Here is a 16,323-nt window from a genome sequence, read left to right as displayed (position 1 = left end):
ATCTGACATGTTAAAACGACCTCTGAGCCCATTTTCTCTGTTAGCTCGGGACTCCAGAACCCTGCCTTGTTGAGCCAAACATGCAAACCTGCTGCAACACAGACCCAGGGTCTGAACCACGTCCCCAAAGCTGCAGGCTTTAATTGAAAACCACTCAGCGGGTACTCCTGACTCCAGCACCCACACACCCAGCTCCCAATGGGATTCAAACTCCAAATAAATCCGTTTTACTCTGTATAAAGCTTATACAGGGTAAACTCATAAATTGTCCACCCTCGATAAGACTGATAGAGAGATATGCACAGCTGTTTGCTCCCCCAGATATTAATCACTTACTCTGGGTTCAATAATAAACAAAAGTGATTTTATTAAAAATAAAAAGTAGGATTTAAGTGGTTCCAAGTAATAACAGACAGAACAAAGTAAGTCACCAAGTAAAATAAAACAAAACACCCAAGTCTAAGCCTAATACATAAAGAAACTGGCACAAGGCGGGAATTCTCTCTCTCTCTCTGGGTCCCCCCACTCCTTCTAAATGGGAAAGCACCAGGTTAAAGATGGATTCCAGTATCATTTGACATGTTCACATGTCCTGTGAGACTTCATTACCCACTCGCTGGCACACAGGTATACAGGAAGGCTTACAAGTAAACAGAGCCATCTACAACCAACTGTCCTAGTTAATGGGGGCCAACAAGATTCCAAACAACCATTAATGGCCCACACTTTGCATAGTTACAATAGGCCTTCAGAATTATATTTCAGATTCCTAATTTCAGATACAAGAATGATACATTCATACAAAGAGGATGACCACACTCAGTAGATTATACGCTTTGTAATGATCCCTTACAAGAAACCTTTTGCATAAAGCATATTCCAGTGACATCATATTTACACTTATAAACACATTGCCACAAACATATGGAGTGCAACACCACACCCTCCTCCTAAACTTACTGCCGGAGTCTTGGACGCTGTCCATGGCAGAGGCAGTACATGTAAAAATCCCTGTTTGTCTCTGGTCAGACCTCCTCCCAGTACCTTTAAACCCTGTGATGTCATTCATAGGTGTCCTAGCAAAGTTCTGGGTGCCTGAAAACACACTGGGGTGTATTGCTATCAGAAGGCAGACAGCAGTATCTGTTGAAGTGTAGGTGTCTTGGCATTTACCCACCAATGCCATGAGGTGGCGTGCCTCAGTTCCCGCTTCCACACAGCAGTGTAGGCCGCTTCTGCTACTGTGCCAAGCTCTAAGCCTGTTTACAGATATAAGCTGAAAAGCAACATGCTTGTGGGACTGTCTTGTTGCCATCCCTAGCATGTACAAAAGTTTTTTCCACAAATGAGGTATGTTACACATCTTTGAAGGTTTACCATTAGTATTAACTCCCTTGTCTTGACCCAAAGATGAAGTAGCAAAAGACAAAAGATTAACAGCCAATTTATGACAGGCAGACTTTGTTCACACAGTTTGGCTTGTTCAGTGTCTATTCCATTTTCCAATCCCTTTGTGCACCATGGTAGGTGCTCAGATACAGATTCTTCTCCCCCTATGGAGAAGGCTCTTAATTCAGGCTTATGTTTGAGGTTTTGGCAAGGAAAGGGTGCACTGCAACCATGCCTGCCCTCAGCCCCTCCCTCTGGAATCTCTTTGTGTTGGATGTCACCCCCTTGTGAAGCTTCCCAAATGCAACGTTTTCCTTCTTCCAGCCTTGAAGAGACAGTGTTATCTCTCACAAGGGTAGCAGGAACAACATTTTTCATTGGAGTGCTTTGGATTGGGAAGATCCCCTCGGTCACCCCATTCTCTGTTCCCAAAAGTTAGCTTGCTGGACTTGTCCCTCCAGGAGATCTGACCCCCGGTCTTCCCTTAAAACCTGATCCATAGGTGAGGGGTGTGGCATTTTAGATACAGATCCTTCACCCTCCTCCTGGGGAAAAGCCTTCCTACAAAAGATGGGCGGATCCTCCTGTCCCCCCTCACCTTCCGTCTGGACTTCCCTCTCTGGGCTCCCCTCTGAGGCAGACACTCCTGTGTCCCTAAAAGGGAAGGTGACCCTGATCCAGCTGTGGGCTCACAGCTACCAGCTATGACAGGCTTTTCACTGGCCAGCAAAATCCCCCCCTTTCACTCAGGTTGGGCTTACTGCCAGCTACAGAGACCTTGGGGTCTGTTCCCACCACAGCTGTCACCAGGACCCCAACTTCCATCTCCAGGATACATGTCTCTGTGCACCCCAGGACAGGACCTGTCCCCTGCTGACCTGCAACTTCCTGGCAGTCAGCAGCTGGGAGGGCCTCCCTGTTACAAGGTGGAACATCCCCCTCCCGCAGGGAGATGATCACAGGACAGGAGCTGGTTCTATCCAGCCCTTCTCGCAGGGACCTGCCTTGAGCCCCGGAGCTGCAAGAACTAGTTTCGACCACCCCTGCCCCCAAAGCTGCATTCTCCACTGCTAGAGGAATTAAAGAGACACTCTCCTATTCCCCCAGCAGCACATGTGACTTCAGCCTCCCGCCTGGGGCTTTTAGCACAAGATTCCTTCTTGCTGCTAACAAACCCTGGGACAGGTTTTGCCACATCGAAGAAATCATTCCCCAGTAGAAACGATGCAAAATTGTATGTCACCGCTGCAACAGTCAGTTTAGCCTGCAAACCTCCAGTTTCCATGTGTACCTTAGCTAAAGGTGCAAGGACTTTGTAACCTCCCACCAATTCTAATTCTGCCATTTTTCCTGGTAACAAATCCTTCTCCTGGATCAGGTCCCTCCTGACCACAGAAATTTCTGCACCAGTGTCTCTCCATCGTTGGAGCACTTTGCTATTAAGCTTAACGGCATGCATATGCTCACTGCTTGGTTGTGTAGAAGCAACCTTTACAAATCCTGTGTGGAAAAAGGCAGCAGCCTGGGATACCCCTGTGCTCTGAGAAGCAGCAGCTTCATGTGTTACCTGCTGTCTTTTCCCACTTAGCCAAGGACTCTTATTCCTCAGGTGCTCAGTGGACATACAATGACAGCACCTTCTGGGCTCCTCTGCTTGTACAGGAGACTTGGGACGAGTAACAGGGGAATGGGGAGGTGAACGCCCCACCTCCTTTTTCCCCAGGGGTAAAATGGTGATTCTGCTTTCCCCCAACTCTGTGCCCCTCTGCCAGTGGTTTATATTTAATTGTAGCTTGTGACTGCTCGTAAGAATCTGCAAACCCAGATAATTCCCCCCACTGCACTCACCTGTTTGTCCCACAAATACTGCTTTACATAATCACTGCACATATTCAGGAACTGTTGCTGAGTAACCAAATCACACATTTCTTCCAAGCTGGTAATGCCTTTTCCCTTCACCCACTTGTCTAACAAATCTCTCATTTCATTTACATAAGCCACATTACTCAATCCAGATCCCCTCTTAAGACTCTTAACCCTGTAGGTTTCAGGTGTAATCTGAAACTGTTTCAAAACCAGTTTCTTAAATTAACCGTAGTTTAAAGCATCAGCAATAGGCATCTTATTGACTCTCCCAGTCAATTTTGCAACCAAAGTGGTCATTTTTTGATCTTCAAGAATCACATGGAGGGTGCACAGTCTCTCAAAGGTGATGAAATATTTAGCAAGATCACTGGATCAATCATACTGCGGGCATAATCGTTCCTATTTGTGGGGTTTTTGGGAAGTAGAGCCAGCTGCTGGTGGGTTTTCTCTCTTTCACTCCATTACAGCCAGTTCATGCTTCTGGGTCTCAATCTGGGCCTGTATTCCTTTGTCTTTTAACTCCAGCACTAGCTGCTTCTCTCTTTCCTTCTCCACCTGGGCAGCTTTCTGGGCTTCAAGCTCTTTGTCTTTTAGCTCCATGGCTCTTTCATGAGCAGCTTTCTGTACTTCAATTTAAGTCTGTTTCTGGGCCTCCATGGTTTCCCTGGCCACAGCTGCTTGTTTGAGCCTCATTTCTGCCTGCCACATTTGAAACTCACGGTCCTTTGCCTTCTCTTCCACTTCCAGTCTGGCCAGCTCTAGTTTTGTAGCTGCCTCACTGGTAGTCATTTTCCTGCTTTCTTGTGCTTATTTCCCTCACTCAAAATAAACCAACAGAAAATAACAAACCAGTAACCACTCTGTCTGTTTTCCACCCACCACACTTAAAACTCACTTAAAATCACTACCAGTGTCTCAAAGCAATCAGATGTGTACAGATCCTGCTGATGACACCACTGTGACGGGTTCGGTCACAGAGACCCACTTGGGACTGTCACCTGACGTGCTGAAACTACCTCTGAGACTGTTTTCCCTGTCAGCTTGAGAGTCCAGAACCCTGTTTTGTTGAGCCAGAAATGAAAGCCTGCTGCAACACAGACCCAGGGTCTGAACCACGTTCCCAAAGCTGCTGGCTTTAACTGAAAACCACTCAGCAGGTACTCCAGTCTCCAACACCCAGACACCCCGCTCCCAATGGGATCCAAACAAAAGTGATTTTATTAAGAATAAAAAGTAGGATTTAAGTGGTTCCAAGTAATAACAGACAGAACAAAGTAAACCACCAAGTAAAATAAAACAAAACACGCAAGTCTAAGCCTAATACATAAAGAAACTGAATCCAGGAAAATCTCATCCTCAGAGATGTTCCAATAAGCTTCTTTCACAGACCAGACTCCTTCTTAGTCTGGGCCCAACCCTTTCCCCAGTACAGTTCTTGTTAGTTCCAGCAGGCATCTTAGGTGAAAAGCAGGGGATTCCACATGACTGGGACCCCTTTGTTCTGTTCCACTCCCTTTTATAGCTTTGGCACAAGGCGGGAATTCTTTGTCTCTCTCTGGGTTCTCCCCCCCTTCTAAATGGGAAAGCACCAGGTTAAAGATGGATTCCAGTATCATGTGACATGTTCACAAGTCCTGTGAGACTTCATCACCCACTCGCTGGCACACAGGTATACAGGAAGGCTTACAAGTAAATAGAGCCATCTACAACCAACTGTCCTAATTAATGGGGGCCAACAAGATTTGAAACCTCCATTAATGGCCCACATTTTGCATAACTATAATAGGACCTCAGAATTATATTTAATATCCTAATTTCAGAAACAAGAATGATACATTCATACAAAGGGGATGAACACACTCAGTAGATTATACGCTTTGTAATGATCCCTTACAAGAAACCTTTTGGGTAAAGCATATTCCAGTTACATCATATTTACACTTATAAACATAGTTCCATAAACATATGGAGTGCAATGCAACAATCACCTCATTATCTTCTAGATGTTTGCAAATTGATTTCTTAATTATTTGCACCATTATCTTTCCGGGTATAGAAGTTGAGCTGACTGGTCTCTAATTCCCCGGGTTGTCCTTATTTCCCTTTTTATAGATGGGCACTGTCATTTTAAGTGTTTTTAAAACGTTGCTTTTCACATCTAGAAAATGTCTAGCTATTGCCAAGTTCAGGTCACAGAATATGGCCTTTACCTCAGTCTCCACAGCAACTGTGCTTACGGGGCTCTTTTATTCTCAAACAATCTTAGCCACAGAATAGCATGAAGCCATTTTACATAGTGCTACCCCAGTCCCTCCTCTCATAAAATCACCCATTACAGGTGAAATAATATACAAAGTCTGGGCTTTGGGAAGCTGCTGTTGACAACCCTGTGTTAAATATGGCCCCATGTGCTACTTTGTTACCAGAGTCCACAGAGCAAGGTAACATCCGTCTTTGTGGAAAGGGGCTTTTGTGGAATCCTTTTGTCACTGTTGAGCTGTATTCAGCTGCCAGTAAACTCAGAAGTGACTGTTAAGGGTGAGGTTTTAATTAATCTCTGTTTGATTCTGATTTTAGATTACACCCCCCCCAGCCCCCCAGGCGCAAGTTCCCCCCCCCCCCTTTTAGACCAAAAACTTTTCCATGTGGAATTTCCTGTGAAACTTACAATTAAAAGCCACCTATTGGAAAAACTAGATCAGGTTTTGAATTACAGGAGAGTGAACAAAATCACAATTCCCTTTGTAAAAGAGCTGCAACCTCACTTGTTTGAAAAGGGCTACAGCAGAAACTTGGCACAGACATTGTCCTAATTGAGGTTAATACCTTTGCTTGCTTTAAAAAAAATATTTTGATTTAACGAATATATCACTTGTATCAGTCTGAGCATGCCCAGTGGAAATCAACAGCTGGGCACAAACAGATGCACCATACCTGTGTGTGCTGAATTCGGACTCATTGTTTATTCAGGATTTGTAGGGCTGGGGAGGACAGAATATCTGCCACGGAATGACAATCCTCCTTCCCAGCTGGACCTGGGGTATGGATCAGCTGTACAACCACTGTACAGTCACTGCTGTTTGAAGCTATTCTAGTGGCTGCAGCATACTACTCTCTTCTTGCACAGCCCGTGTTTGTGAGCAAATCTGTGTAGTTCCTGACTCATGGCCCACCCCCTCTGCTCACCTGGGGAGAGTTAGGAACAGTGCTTTTCAGGCTCGGTGTGCCAGTGCAAACAGAGGCAGGATTTTCCCCCAAGTATGCATTTGATTGTTCAAGAAACTTACGAGCTCCATAGGTGATGGCCCGGAGATGATTAGCTTTGCAAACCTGAGCAACTGTGGGAATAGGGGAGGAGGCTGGAGAACCTTGAAAGCTCTGCTACCCTGGTAGCTCCTGTTTTAAGGTTAATAAAGAATGAGTCAGACAAAAGTAGTTAAATAAATAAGCTGCATTATCTGTACAAAAAATGATATAAATACAGGTTTTTTTAGGGGAGGAAATCCTACTTCTATAATACTCAGCAACCCTCATCATCTTATGGGGATACTGACAAGTCACAATTCATAGGACAAATATCTGAAATTATATTTATACTGTGTGAAGGGGACACAGTGGCCTGGCCAGACGTTGGCTCCAAATGTTTATCCTAAGCACAGTTACACAGCTAATATCCAACATGGGATTGTCTGAATATATTTTGTTATTAAAAAATGTAAATACTTTCCAGCACTGCTTTTCATTAGCTATTGTACTAGAAACAACCACCAAATTATTAGCAAGGAATTTGTCCTTCGTTCCATGCATAACTATAGTTTCACAAGTAGGAAAGCCTCTCCCCCCAGTTGTCATAGTTTACGAAGCAATCTGTACACAGTGAAATGTATCCAAAGTTAAATGAAAGTGCTGATAAAAACAGGAAAATTACACTATTACCACTGATTTTAGGGGAACAAAATTGCAGGGAGATCACAAAGTCCCCAAAATAGTTTTTATCTGGACAACAATGTACAATTATTAATATTGCACTTTTTATACAAGGAATCCTAATAAATATACACAAAAAGATATACATTTACATACATAAAAAGACTTTTTTTGTTTGTTTTTAAATAAAAGTTACACTGATTCTTAGCAATGTGATTTCTCAGAGACCCATTTGTAGAGAGAGTGTTCCCTGCCAGACACACTTTGGAATGACCAAACTGGAGGCAATTTAATGCAATGGACCTGGTGTTGACCTCACAAGAGAACTTCCAGGCTTGTTGAAAAATCCACATGTAAGGTAAGCTGCAACATATCAATACTTGAACAGTGTTTTATTACTGCATCACAAGAAGAGAGTCCCACTGGGGGTGACACAAGAGGCACAGGCAAACCTTACATTCAGAGATAGTCCTAAACCAAAACTCCGGATCTGGGCACCTCTCCCTCAAACTTCGGGGAAGTTCAAATCCAAACTTTGTAGTTCAGGCTGATTTCTGCAAGGTGCTGAGCAACCTGGATTTCCACTGACTTGAGGATGCCCAACATCTTGAAGGATGAAGCACTTAATTTTTGATTATCGATGCAATTAGGCGAGAGAATCACAATGAGCAGGCAAAATCATGTTATAAACGTAAAATTTGACTCTCACTTCTCAGATCACCTCTGACTGCAGAGTTCTATTCATGGATTGCTTCACTTTCTAGCATCCACCTTTTTTGTGTGTCTTTTAGGAATTTGTGCAACCACTTTGGGGACAAAGCTGATGATACAGCATTCTGTATGTCTACGTGACAGAAAGAACTATAACAAATCAGAGCAGCTGTGTTCTCCTTCTTGATAAATTAATAATTATCACTGGAGGATTTGGCTGTAATGAGAGAAAAATTCCACACTGGCAGGACATAGAAATGATTTCTACAAATCCAAAGTTAGAAATAGACCAAAACCCCAGATCTGAAAGCCCAATAACTCTGGGATCTCAGGCTTCTCTCTTCCCCAGATACATTTTAATCATGTTAAGATGCAGCATGGTAAGTAGCTCTTGTTGCCACAAATATATATACAACCCCTCCTATAAGTGCTCTGCACAGAGCAGTGATGGCAGGTATGCACGGCGGTCTGTCAATAGCAGATCATTCTGTCACTCACTTTCCTTTTCTGCATAATACTGTACTTCATTTTTTCATGTTGAGGGAAAAAAACTTGGTGCACTTATTTAGATGCATTTTAAACTCATTCATGCTTCAGCACAATGTTTAACCTCCTTTTCAGATCCTAAGTTCTTAGCGTGAGAGAGAGAGAGAGAGGGACAGAGAGAGAACAGGAACACAGCTTTAGGACAGCAATTTTAAAAAACCAAAACCACATGCTTATGTTAACAAACCCTTCTAGGGCAAATGATGTCTCTGCCCATTGCTTAGCTGAATGTTTAGTTCAATCCCTTTTTTCAGTAGCCCATGATCTGTCAAGCTGTTTGATCCATGCCCTGGTGCTCTGATCTGCTGCTAATGGGAGTTTTTGCTTTGGTGTTTTCCGCCCATCTGCTGGTTGATGAGTATCGCAAGGCCTATACAAGGATTCCTAGACAGCTCTGTTCCACTCAGGTCTGACATGTTGCTTGTCTTCTCTTTCTTTTTGGTCTCCCACCACAACTGTGCTTTGCTGCATTCCATCTCCCAGTCTCACTGAAGGGAAAACTTGCCAAGTCCTTTACAACAACGATTCAGTAAAGTTAAAAAAAAATAAAATAAAAATAAATAAATAAAATGAAGAAAACTGAATTCTGTCCAATTTGTTTTGTAACAGTCCTTCCTGTAGTGAAGCAAAGGCTGATGCCTCTGATCCCCTATCTCAGTTGCTCTCATCTTCATGCTTTTCCACAAGTCCCACAGCAGCGAGATTTGAACTGGGTGAGCTGGCAGAGTTTGAGCTGCTTCACCTTCTCACAGTACCTGGTGGTGTCTCTGCATTCCACTGGCAAAGGGGGAACAAAAAGGAGATGCAATGAAAGAACGGTAACTTACCTCCCAGTAACTGCAGCAAAGAGTCCTGTGGCACCTTATAGACTAACAGACATACTGGAGCATGAGCTTTCGTGGGTGAATACCCACTTCGTCGGATGAATGTAGTGGAAATTTCCAGAATTTCCACTACGTGCATCCGACGAAGTGGGTATTCACCCACGAAAGCTCATGCTCCAATACGTCTGTTAGTCTATAAGGTGCCACGGGACTCTTTGCCGCTTTTACAGATCCAGACTAACATGGCTACCCCTCTGAAGCTTGACTCCCAGTAACTGTGGTTCTTCAAGATTTCTCGTCTGTGTGGACCTTCCCTGGAAATGCCCATGCGCCTCAAGGATCTACACAGACATGGGTTTGAAGAATTGAACATCCAAAGGTTGCTTTTAGACCACACAATCAGAGAGGGGAGTCCTGGGTTAGTAGTATACTGTTGACTGGTTAGTGGGATACCTACATCTTGGGGTTGTCACTGCACTCGTGGGGGTTTTGCTCTCCAGTACCACAGGAGTTATCCCCATTGTCAAGTTGGCATTAAAAATATAAATAAAATAACGAGCTGCTTTTTAAAGAGAAGGAGTACTTGTGGCACCTTAGAGACTAACAAATTTATCTGAGCATAAGTATTCCTCTTCTTTTTGTGAATACAGACTAACATGGCTGCTACTCTGAAACCTTTTTAAAGAGAGTTGCTCCATGGCACCTTTATGTACTTTATCGGCTTGGGAGGTCCACACTGGTTGGTCTGGAGCTTGGGAGGTCGATACTGGCTAGTTCTGAAGTTATCAGGTGAGATTCTGTGCTGTGTTTCTAACAGGTGGAGCACTGAACTTGCAGCCCAGGGACAGGGTTAAGCAACCTTTGCGCTCTCCTAATCCTGGACTCTTTCGAGGCCCAGCAACCCTCCCAATGTAACTTAGACAGCCCTAGGGGCCTGTCTCATTAACAGCAGCCTCTTGGTGTTGCCCTATGGGCTGCAGCACTGCCTGGAATCTCCACAAGGCTGTGTGTCCTGGCCCCTACACACCCTCCCCCATGCCAGCTTGTGAGGGGATCCTCAGAGGGCAGCATTCTTGCTGTCTGCTGTAGTGCTGGTGCCAAAGGAATTCTCCCCTGACTGGAGCTATGGCTTTTAGGGTCCCTTTATGCCACTCCAAAGAAAGAAGCCAGAGTGCGGGTGAGGGTCTCATGCACCTCCTTTAAACTCCACCTCTGACAGTCCTGTCCTCCCTCAGCAAGCCAAGCCACGCTAACTGTGTTTGGACTGGCTTTACCGAGCACCTGTATTTGCCTCTAGAGGTGGGAGAAGGCCTGTAGCAAGCCCTTCTGTAGTCTAGTGGTTCTGCTGCTGCTCCACAGTGCCCAGCCTCTGTGGAGATCGCCAGTGCCCAGCCTCAGTGGAGATCCCCAGTGCCCAGCCTCTGTGGAGATCCCCAGTGCCCAGCCTCAGAATTGCTGGCTGCACACTAGATTCCAGGTTCTGGCCCTTAAACACAATGCTTCAGAGTACTTGGGAGCCATGACTGGCAAAGAGGTTGTGATTTATACTCATGCTACTTGGTGTTCCCAGGTGAACACTGCCATAACAGGGCTTGGTTTCCAAAGAGGCACATCTGTTCCAGATCATTTATTCCTTTTGCAATATTTATAATGTGTGTGTTTTTTGGCAGGCCCAATTAAGTTCTAGTCACCTGAAAGCCACATCCACTGCAGGAATTCCCTGCACTAACCAACTCATCTGCCTCAGGTTTGCTTGATGTTAACATCAACTAACTACCTGTTTATGATTTATTATTTCTCTCCATACCAATAATGGAAACTTAGGACAGCACCTATTACTTTTAGTCCTATTAGCAGGAAGATGAGATCCCAACTCTTAGAAAACAACATCAACAACAAACAATGCTGGAGACATTCCAGTAGGAACACTTGATTTTGCAGGCTGCAATTTGCCATTTTTCAGACAAATGTTTTCCCAAGCAGCCCAGCAGTGGGGCCCAACACTGCGCTCTGGGGGCCCAGCTCTGCGGTGAAGATTCACAGGTGGCTCCCTTCTCCCACAGGAACGTACTGTTTTCGCAGGGGGTGATGTTGCAGCGTTGCCAGTTCGCAGGTCTTGGCCTCCAGGAACAGTAGTGCTCCTGCACAGGTTTGTTGGTGCGGACATGCACGCATTCCACTCGCCTGGACTGGAAGCCGTAGTTCCCACACGTAGCTGTACACAGGGTCCACAGACTGACCCTCCAGTGCACACCGCAGATGTCTGTCCAGCAGTTCTGTGTGCTCAAAGGCCTGTTAATAAAAAGGACAGAGATATTATTATACCACCAGGCAGGAAATAAGAGGCTTAGTCACACTGGGTATTCCTCAAACACTGGGGATACTACAGGCCCTATAGCTCTGATCCTGAACCTCTCTGAACGCTTGCTGGACCTGATCCACAGTGGTTGTAAATCAGCATAGATCCATTGTCTTAATGGGCTGTATTGAGGGTCTGGCCCATTGACTTCAACTGGCAATTACAGAACGGGACTCAAAAGGCCAGATCCTCAGCTGGTGTCAATTGGCATAGCTCCAATGAAGTTTATGGAGCTATGTATCCATTTACACCAGTTGAGGATCTGTCTCAAACAACTTTAGCACGCCTTCTATCCATAAAGTAGTTAACGACCAGATACTACTGAGGAGTTGTAATGAACCAAGAAGTGGCTGATGTAAGCCACCATAGCTTTGTTAGTATAAATGCAACAAGCTTGGGTTTCAGGTATTGTTGTTAGGGTTTTACAAATGGCACAAACAAAAACCGGTGTTCAGAACTCATCCTTTTCCTTCTGTACAGTTGGTGCTCATTTAGTTATTGCACAGGAGAAATGTTGATATGCTACCAAGCAGTGCTAGTTGGGATGGCTTTGGCAATGTGGATGCTCATCCACTAGGAAAAACTTGAAGGGAGAATTGGGGTTTCTCTGTAAAAATGGTATCAAACATGCACAGAGCCCAATTCTCCTGTTATTCCTGCGAGATGAAAGGAGAATCAGGACCTCAAATCCAAAAACCTCCAAAGGCAGTAAAATCTCTGGCCTAATTCGGAGGTCTCTGTACAGAAGAGCGGTTCTGATGATGAGGGATTCTGTAATACCTTGGCAGGGCACTGCACTGGTCAGAAGACACAGAATTCCCATCCCTGGTCTGGCAGAAAATCTGTCTGTGCTGTACAGCTAGTCGCGGTCCGATGCATGGCCCATTACACTGCAAAAGTAGAAAAAAGACATTCAGTGGCATAAAGAGAGAACATGCCCTGCTTTTCAATGAGTCAATGAGCAGAGATGCATGTTGCTGAGATGCAGACGCTCTCAGTCACTTCATAGAGATCAGCAGGTTTTGAGTCCAAGTGCACAGTCTTCTTGTATCCCACACAGCCTCCCCAGGGCAGCATTAAAACTCATTTCTGTATCTGCTCTCTAGATTAATTCCCCTCCCTCTTCGCCTGTTTCAATCTTAAATCCATCTGTTTGGACAAATAAAAAGCTCCCATCTTATTACCCCCGAGCTTGTGATCCATACAGGATCTTGCTACAGTCCCTTTACTGTGTATTTTACAGCTTGTACTGTCACAATTTATAGCCAAGTGGTTCACAGCAAGACTGAATCGGGCCAGCAATGGTTTTTGCTTTAACACAAAGACATCCTAACTTATTCAAACCTGTCAGTCAGCCTCTTGTGGTTTAATTTGTTTCCCCTCTTCCCAGCTTAAATCACAGACAGCTAAAGGCACGAAGCATGTGACTCTGGTACCATCTTTCACCAACCCTTATGAAACTGCCTGGTTTCCAGGCAGCCAATATCTGGAAACTGGTTTTGGCAGGGGACTGCTGATTTGGAGATGGACAAGAAGGGAAATGAATGTAGGGATCAAGGAGTTTCCATCAGTGCAAAGGTGGAGCAGGTTGGGATTCCTACCTGGCACTAGCTCTGACCCGTGCTACCTGCCTAGTGCCAGAAACCCTCTTCCACCCTGGCATGCCCTCCTCACATCTGGTACTAGTTCTCAACCAACACCTGGACCAGGGTCCAGCAGAAAAAGAGGAAGCTTGGTTGAGCTGGAGTGGGGAAACCGATGAATTGATTGCAAGGAAGGGTGTTTTGTGAAAAGATAAGTAGGCAGGGCCCTCAGAAGGAGGAGAGGGAGTAATCACCAGCTTGGCTGGGGTCAGAGAACCGATTAGGTAGAGTGAGAGGGATCGAATATGCTCAAATTCATCTTGAATGTCCACCAAAGACCTAAGTGGTCTATAGAATAATACTCTACTGTTAGGCAGCCTAATGCTTTGGTGCAGGCGCAATAAGGATAGCACTTCCCCGCAGGCTGAAAGAGAGAGATGCAAGTCAATGCAAGGCTTTTCACAGGGGGCGCTGGCTCAGGTGCATGTAGGTGTCATTAATTTGGGTACTCGGGGCAGGACTGCAATAGCTGTACGTGCTGGCAATCTTCATCATAAACAGGCCTAAGTGAATGGGAATCTTAGGGGATGCGTCTTGAAGCTTTGTTGGACTATAAGAAAACCAAGGCTATGGAGGTTAAATAGCCCACAGTAATCCACTTAAAACTAAATGAAAGAAGATGGGAGGTACAAGAAAGTAACAGGTTTTGAAGTGGGGTAGGTCATCTATTTATTTTCACTTTAGTTTGTGAAAGCTAATCACTAAACCTGACCAATATGAACCTGATGTCCCCCGGCGTGAAACCTATGATACAATGGAGAAATGTCACTGATCCACAGCCAGTGGTCTGTTCCTAATTGTAATTAATGTAATTGTCTTGTAGACATGGCTTGGAACAGAGCTGTATAGGTTTACATGGAGCTTGAGAAATGCTTTTTTCAGGTAGGAGAAATATTATATTATAAAGCACAAAGGTCAGGTATAACAGATGAATTCATGTGTCTTTGATGATTGAGACTTGGTATGACATCATAGGGAATGAGGTAAACCACCACGGGTTACAACCACCCATTTGAGTTAACTGGCCAACAGCTAGCATTACACAATCCTTACTCGAAATTTCAAAGAAAGTACAAATTGAGCAATTTGCTTCTCTGTTTTGAAAGAATGTTCGGCTCTTTACTCATAAATGCAGCATAACTCAGTCTACGTTCTGAGTGAACTTTCTCCAAAATACACAGACATAGGATTTAATGAAGTTATTTTCAGCTCGCTAGCAGTAACATGTCTCATTTCGATGATGGCACTGGATGCTTTGCAACAACCTTTGTCCTATGAACATTTCATAAAATGAGTTACCGACCTTGATGGAGCAAAACAGTCAATGTTGTATGCTGTGTACCGAGTAGCTTTGGTCTACAAGGCTGTATTTAGTATATTCATATATACTATATATTATATATGAGATTATATATGGTCATATCAGAAATTATAGAATTTATGTGGCTAAGATCTACTATCATATCACTATGAAATCAAACAAAATGAGATCATGTGATTTATTTGCCATTGTTTCCACATTGACTTATCAGGCAGTAATCATGAAAAGCTGCAAAATATTTCATGGTAACTCAGTCTATATTGAGAATGAAGCCAATCCCTGCGTGCACAAAGCTGACTCTACATAATGTTTTTATTAGGCTTTTGTTGTGTGCCCTAAACTTAATTTCCTTATTGTTTCCTGATTAGTACTTTTTAAGGATATTGATTTAAAAGTATGACCTCTTCAGGTTTGTTATAGATGAACTGTTCTTCCATTGAAAACCTTTCGTAGGCCAAAAGTAATGTTAAATAACAACATTAATATCTGACTTTAGCCTGTGGATTAAACTCTGGCCTTCACTTATTCCACTCTGCACCTGGATGAGTCATCGTCAGGGTGGACTGAACCTCGGACCTTTGCGTCTAAATATATGAACCTCTTCTACCTAAGCTAAAATTCTCACCAGCCTGTACATGTGGGCCAGCTACAGCTGAGAGGGAGGGAGACAGAGTACCACAATGACTGGCTGTGGGTTACATTTACAGCACATATATGCCACAATCCTTTCTGGAGATCTGCTGACCCACAGAGATCCACAGACAATCAAGGGCTCTCCCATGGATCTCCCCAAGAGGAGGATTCCACTCATAATACTATGAATCATTCACTATTTAGAGAACATCTTTTTAGTATCTGAGCACAACATGAAGCAGTAAGGATGGAGTTTCAGACTGACTTGTTTGGGAGTCTTAAAATGCTTTGGACCCAATGTCTTGTATCATCATTGCAGTTTTCCTTACATAGTGGTTCAAATAAATCCTGATTTTATGAGTGTTAGGGGATATCCAAAACTTTTGTGAAACTGGGGGTTTGTTAAAAAACACACGACAGCCCAGAACAGGACCAGATATAAATGTTACATAACAGAAACAATCAGGGTCTGGAAATGTGTGTGTTTCACTGTGTCCAGATACACAAGAGATAGCAAGGATTGACTAGGCCATGGAAACTGACCAGTTTCTCCAGGTCATTACTGAGGTACATTGGCAGAACAGGACGGGGAAGCTTGAGCTGCCAGTGTCCATGCTGCTCTGAGAGAAGAGGGAGGATTTTGCTCTCCAGGGTTGTGTCCATCACTACAAATAAATAAATACATAACAAGAGGCTGCAAGAAGAAGCCTCTTCTTCTGTGAAGACAGTCCAGTGGAGAGGAGTGAAGGGCCAGATCGTGACTAGCTCTTCTAGGGTGTACACAGATTTGGGGATGGGAGAAGAACTTTCCTCTGCTCCTTGCTTACCCCAAGCAAAGACTGGTCACAACCACAGTCTCTGTACTTGGAGGGGGGCTCGGATTGTTCCCTCAAGATTGCATATCTCCCCAAAGGACATGGGGGAGATGAGGAAACAGGACCACATCACCTTACAGAGCAAGCTTGGACACTGCAGGGGATAGGGAAAACAGGCCACACTATCCCAAAGGATGACTACTGCCCCACTGAGCACTGGGGAGCAGTTATGCGTGCCGGAGACATAATCCCTCCATGAGCTCCCCCTGGGACAATGTGCCTCCATGCT

The 16,323-nt window shown here is 44.4% G+C and overlaps 1 protein-coding gene across 7 annotated transcripts in view; it reads right to left on the bottom strand.

The window, feature by feature from the left end:
• Positions 1-345: 345 nt before the first annotated feature.
• ADAMTSL1 (ADAMTS like 1) overlaps positions 346-16,323 on the bottom strand; it is a 674,175-nt gene continuing 658,197 nt past the window's right edge. For 6 of the 7 annotated variants that reach the window (XM_043546995.1, XM_043546996.1, XM_043546998.1 and 3 more), the window contains 3 exons: positions 12,403-12,512; positions 11,335-11,555; positions 5,895-9,216 (listed from right to left, as the gene is read on the bottom strand). In XM_043546995.1, the coding sequence (XP_043402930.1) occupies positions 9,110-9,216; positions 11,335-11,555; positions 12,403-12,512 (438 nt within the window). In that variant the 3' untranslated portion in view covers positions 5,895-9,109. Of the gene's footprint in view, positions 9,217-11,334; positions 11,556-12,402; positions 12,513-16,323 lie in introns of all 7 variants that reach the window. The other variant, XM_043546994.1, reaches the window with a different exon arrangement.

The sequence above is a fragment of the Chelonia mydas genome, chromosome 5, assembly GCF_015237465.2.
Source record: "Chelonia mydas isolate rCheMyd1 chromosome 5, rCheMyd1.pri.v2, whole genome shotgun sequence".
Classification (NCBI taxonomy): domain Eukaryota; kingdom Metazoa; phylum Chordata; order Testudines; family Cheloniidae; genus Chelonia; species Chelonia mydas.
The sequence above is the reverse complement of the archived record's forward strand: the minus strand, read 5'-3'. Positions and strand labels throughout refer to the sequence as shown.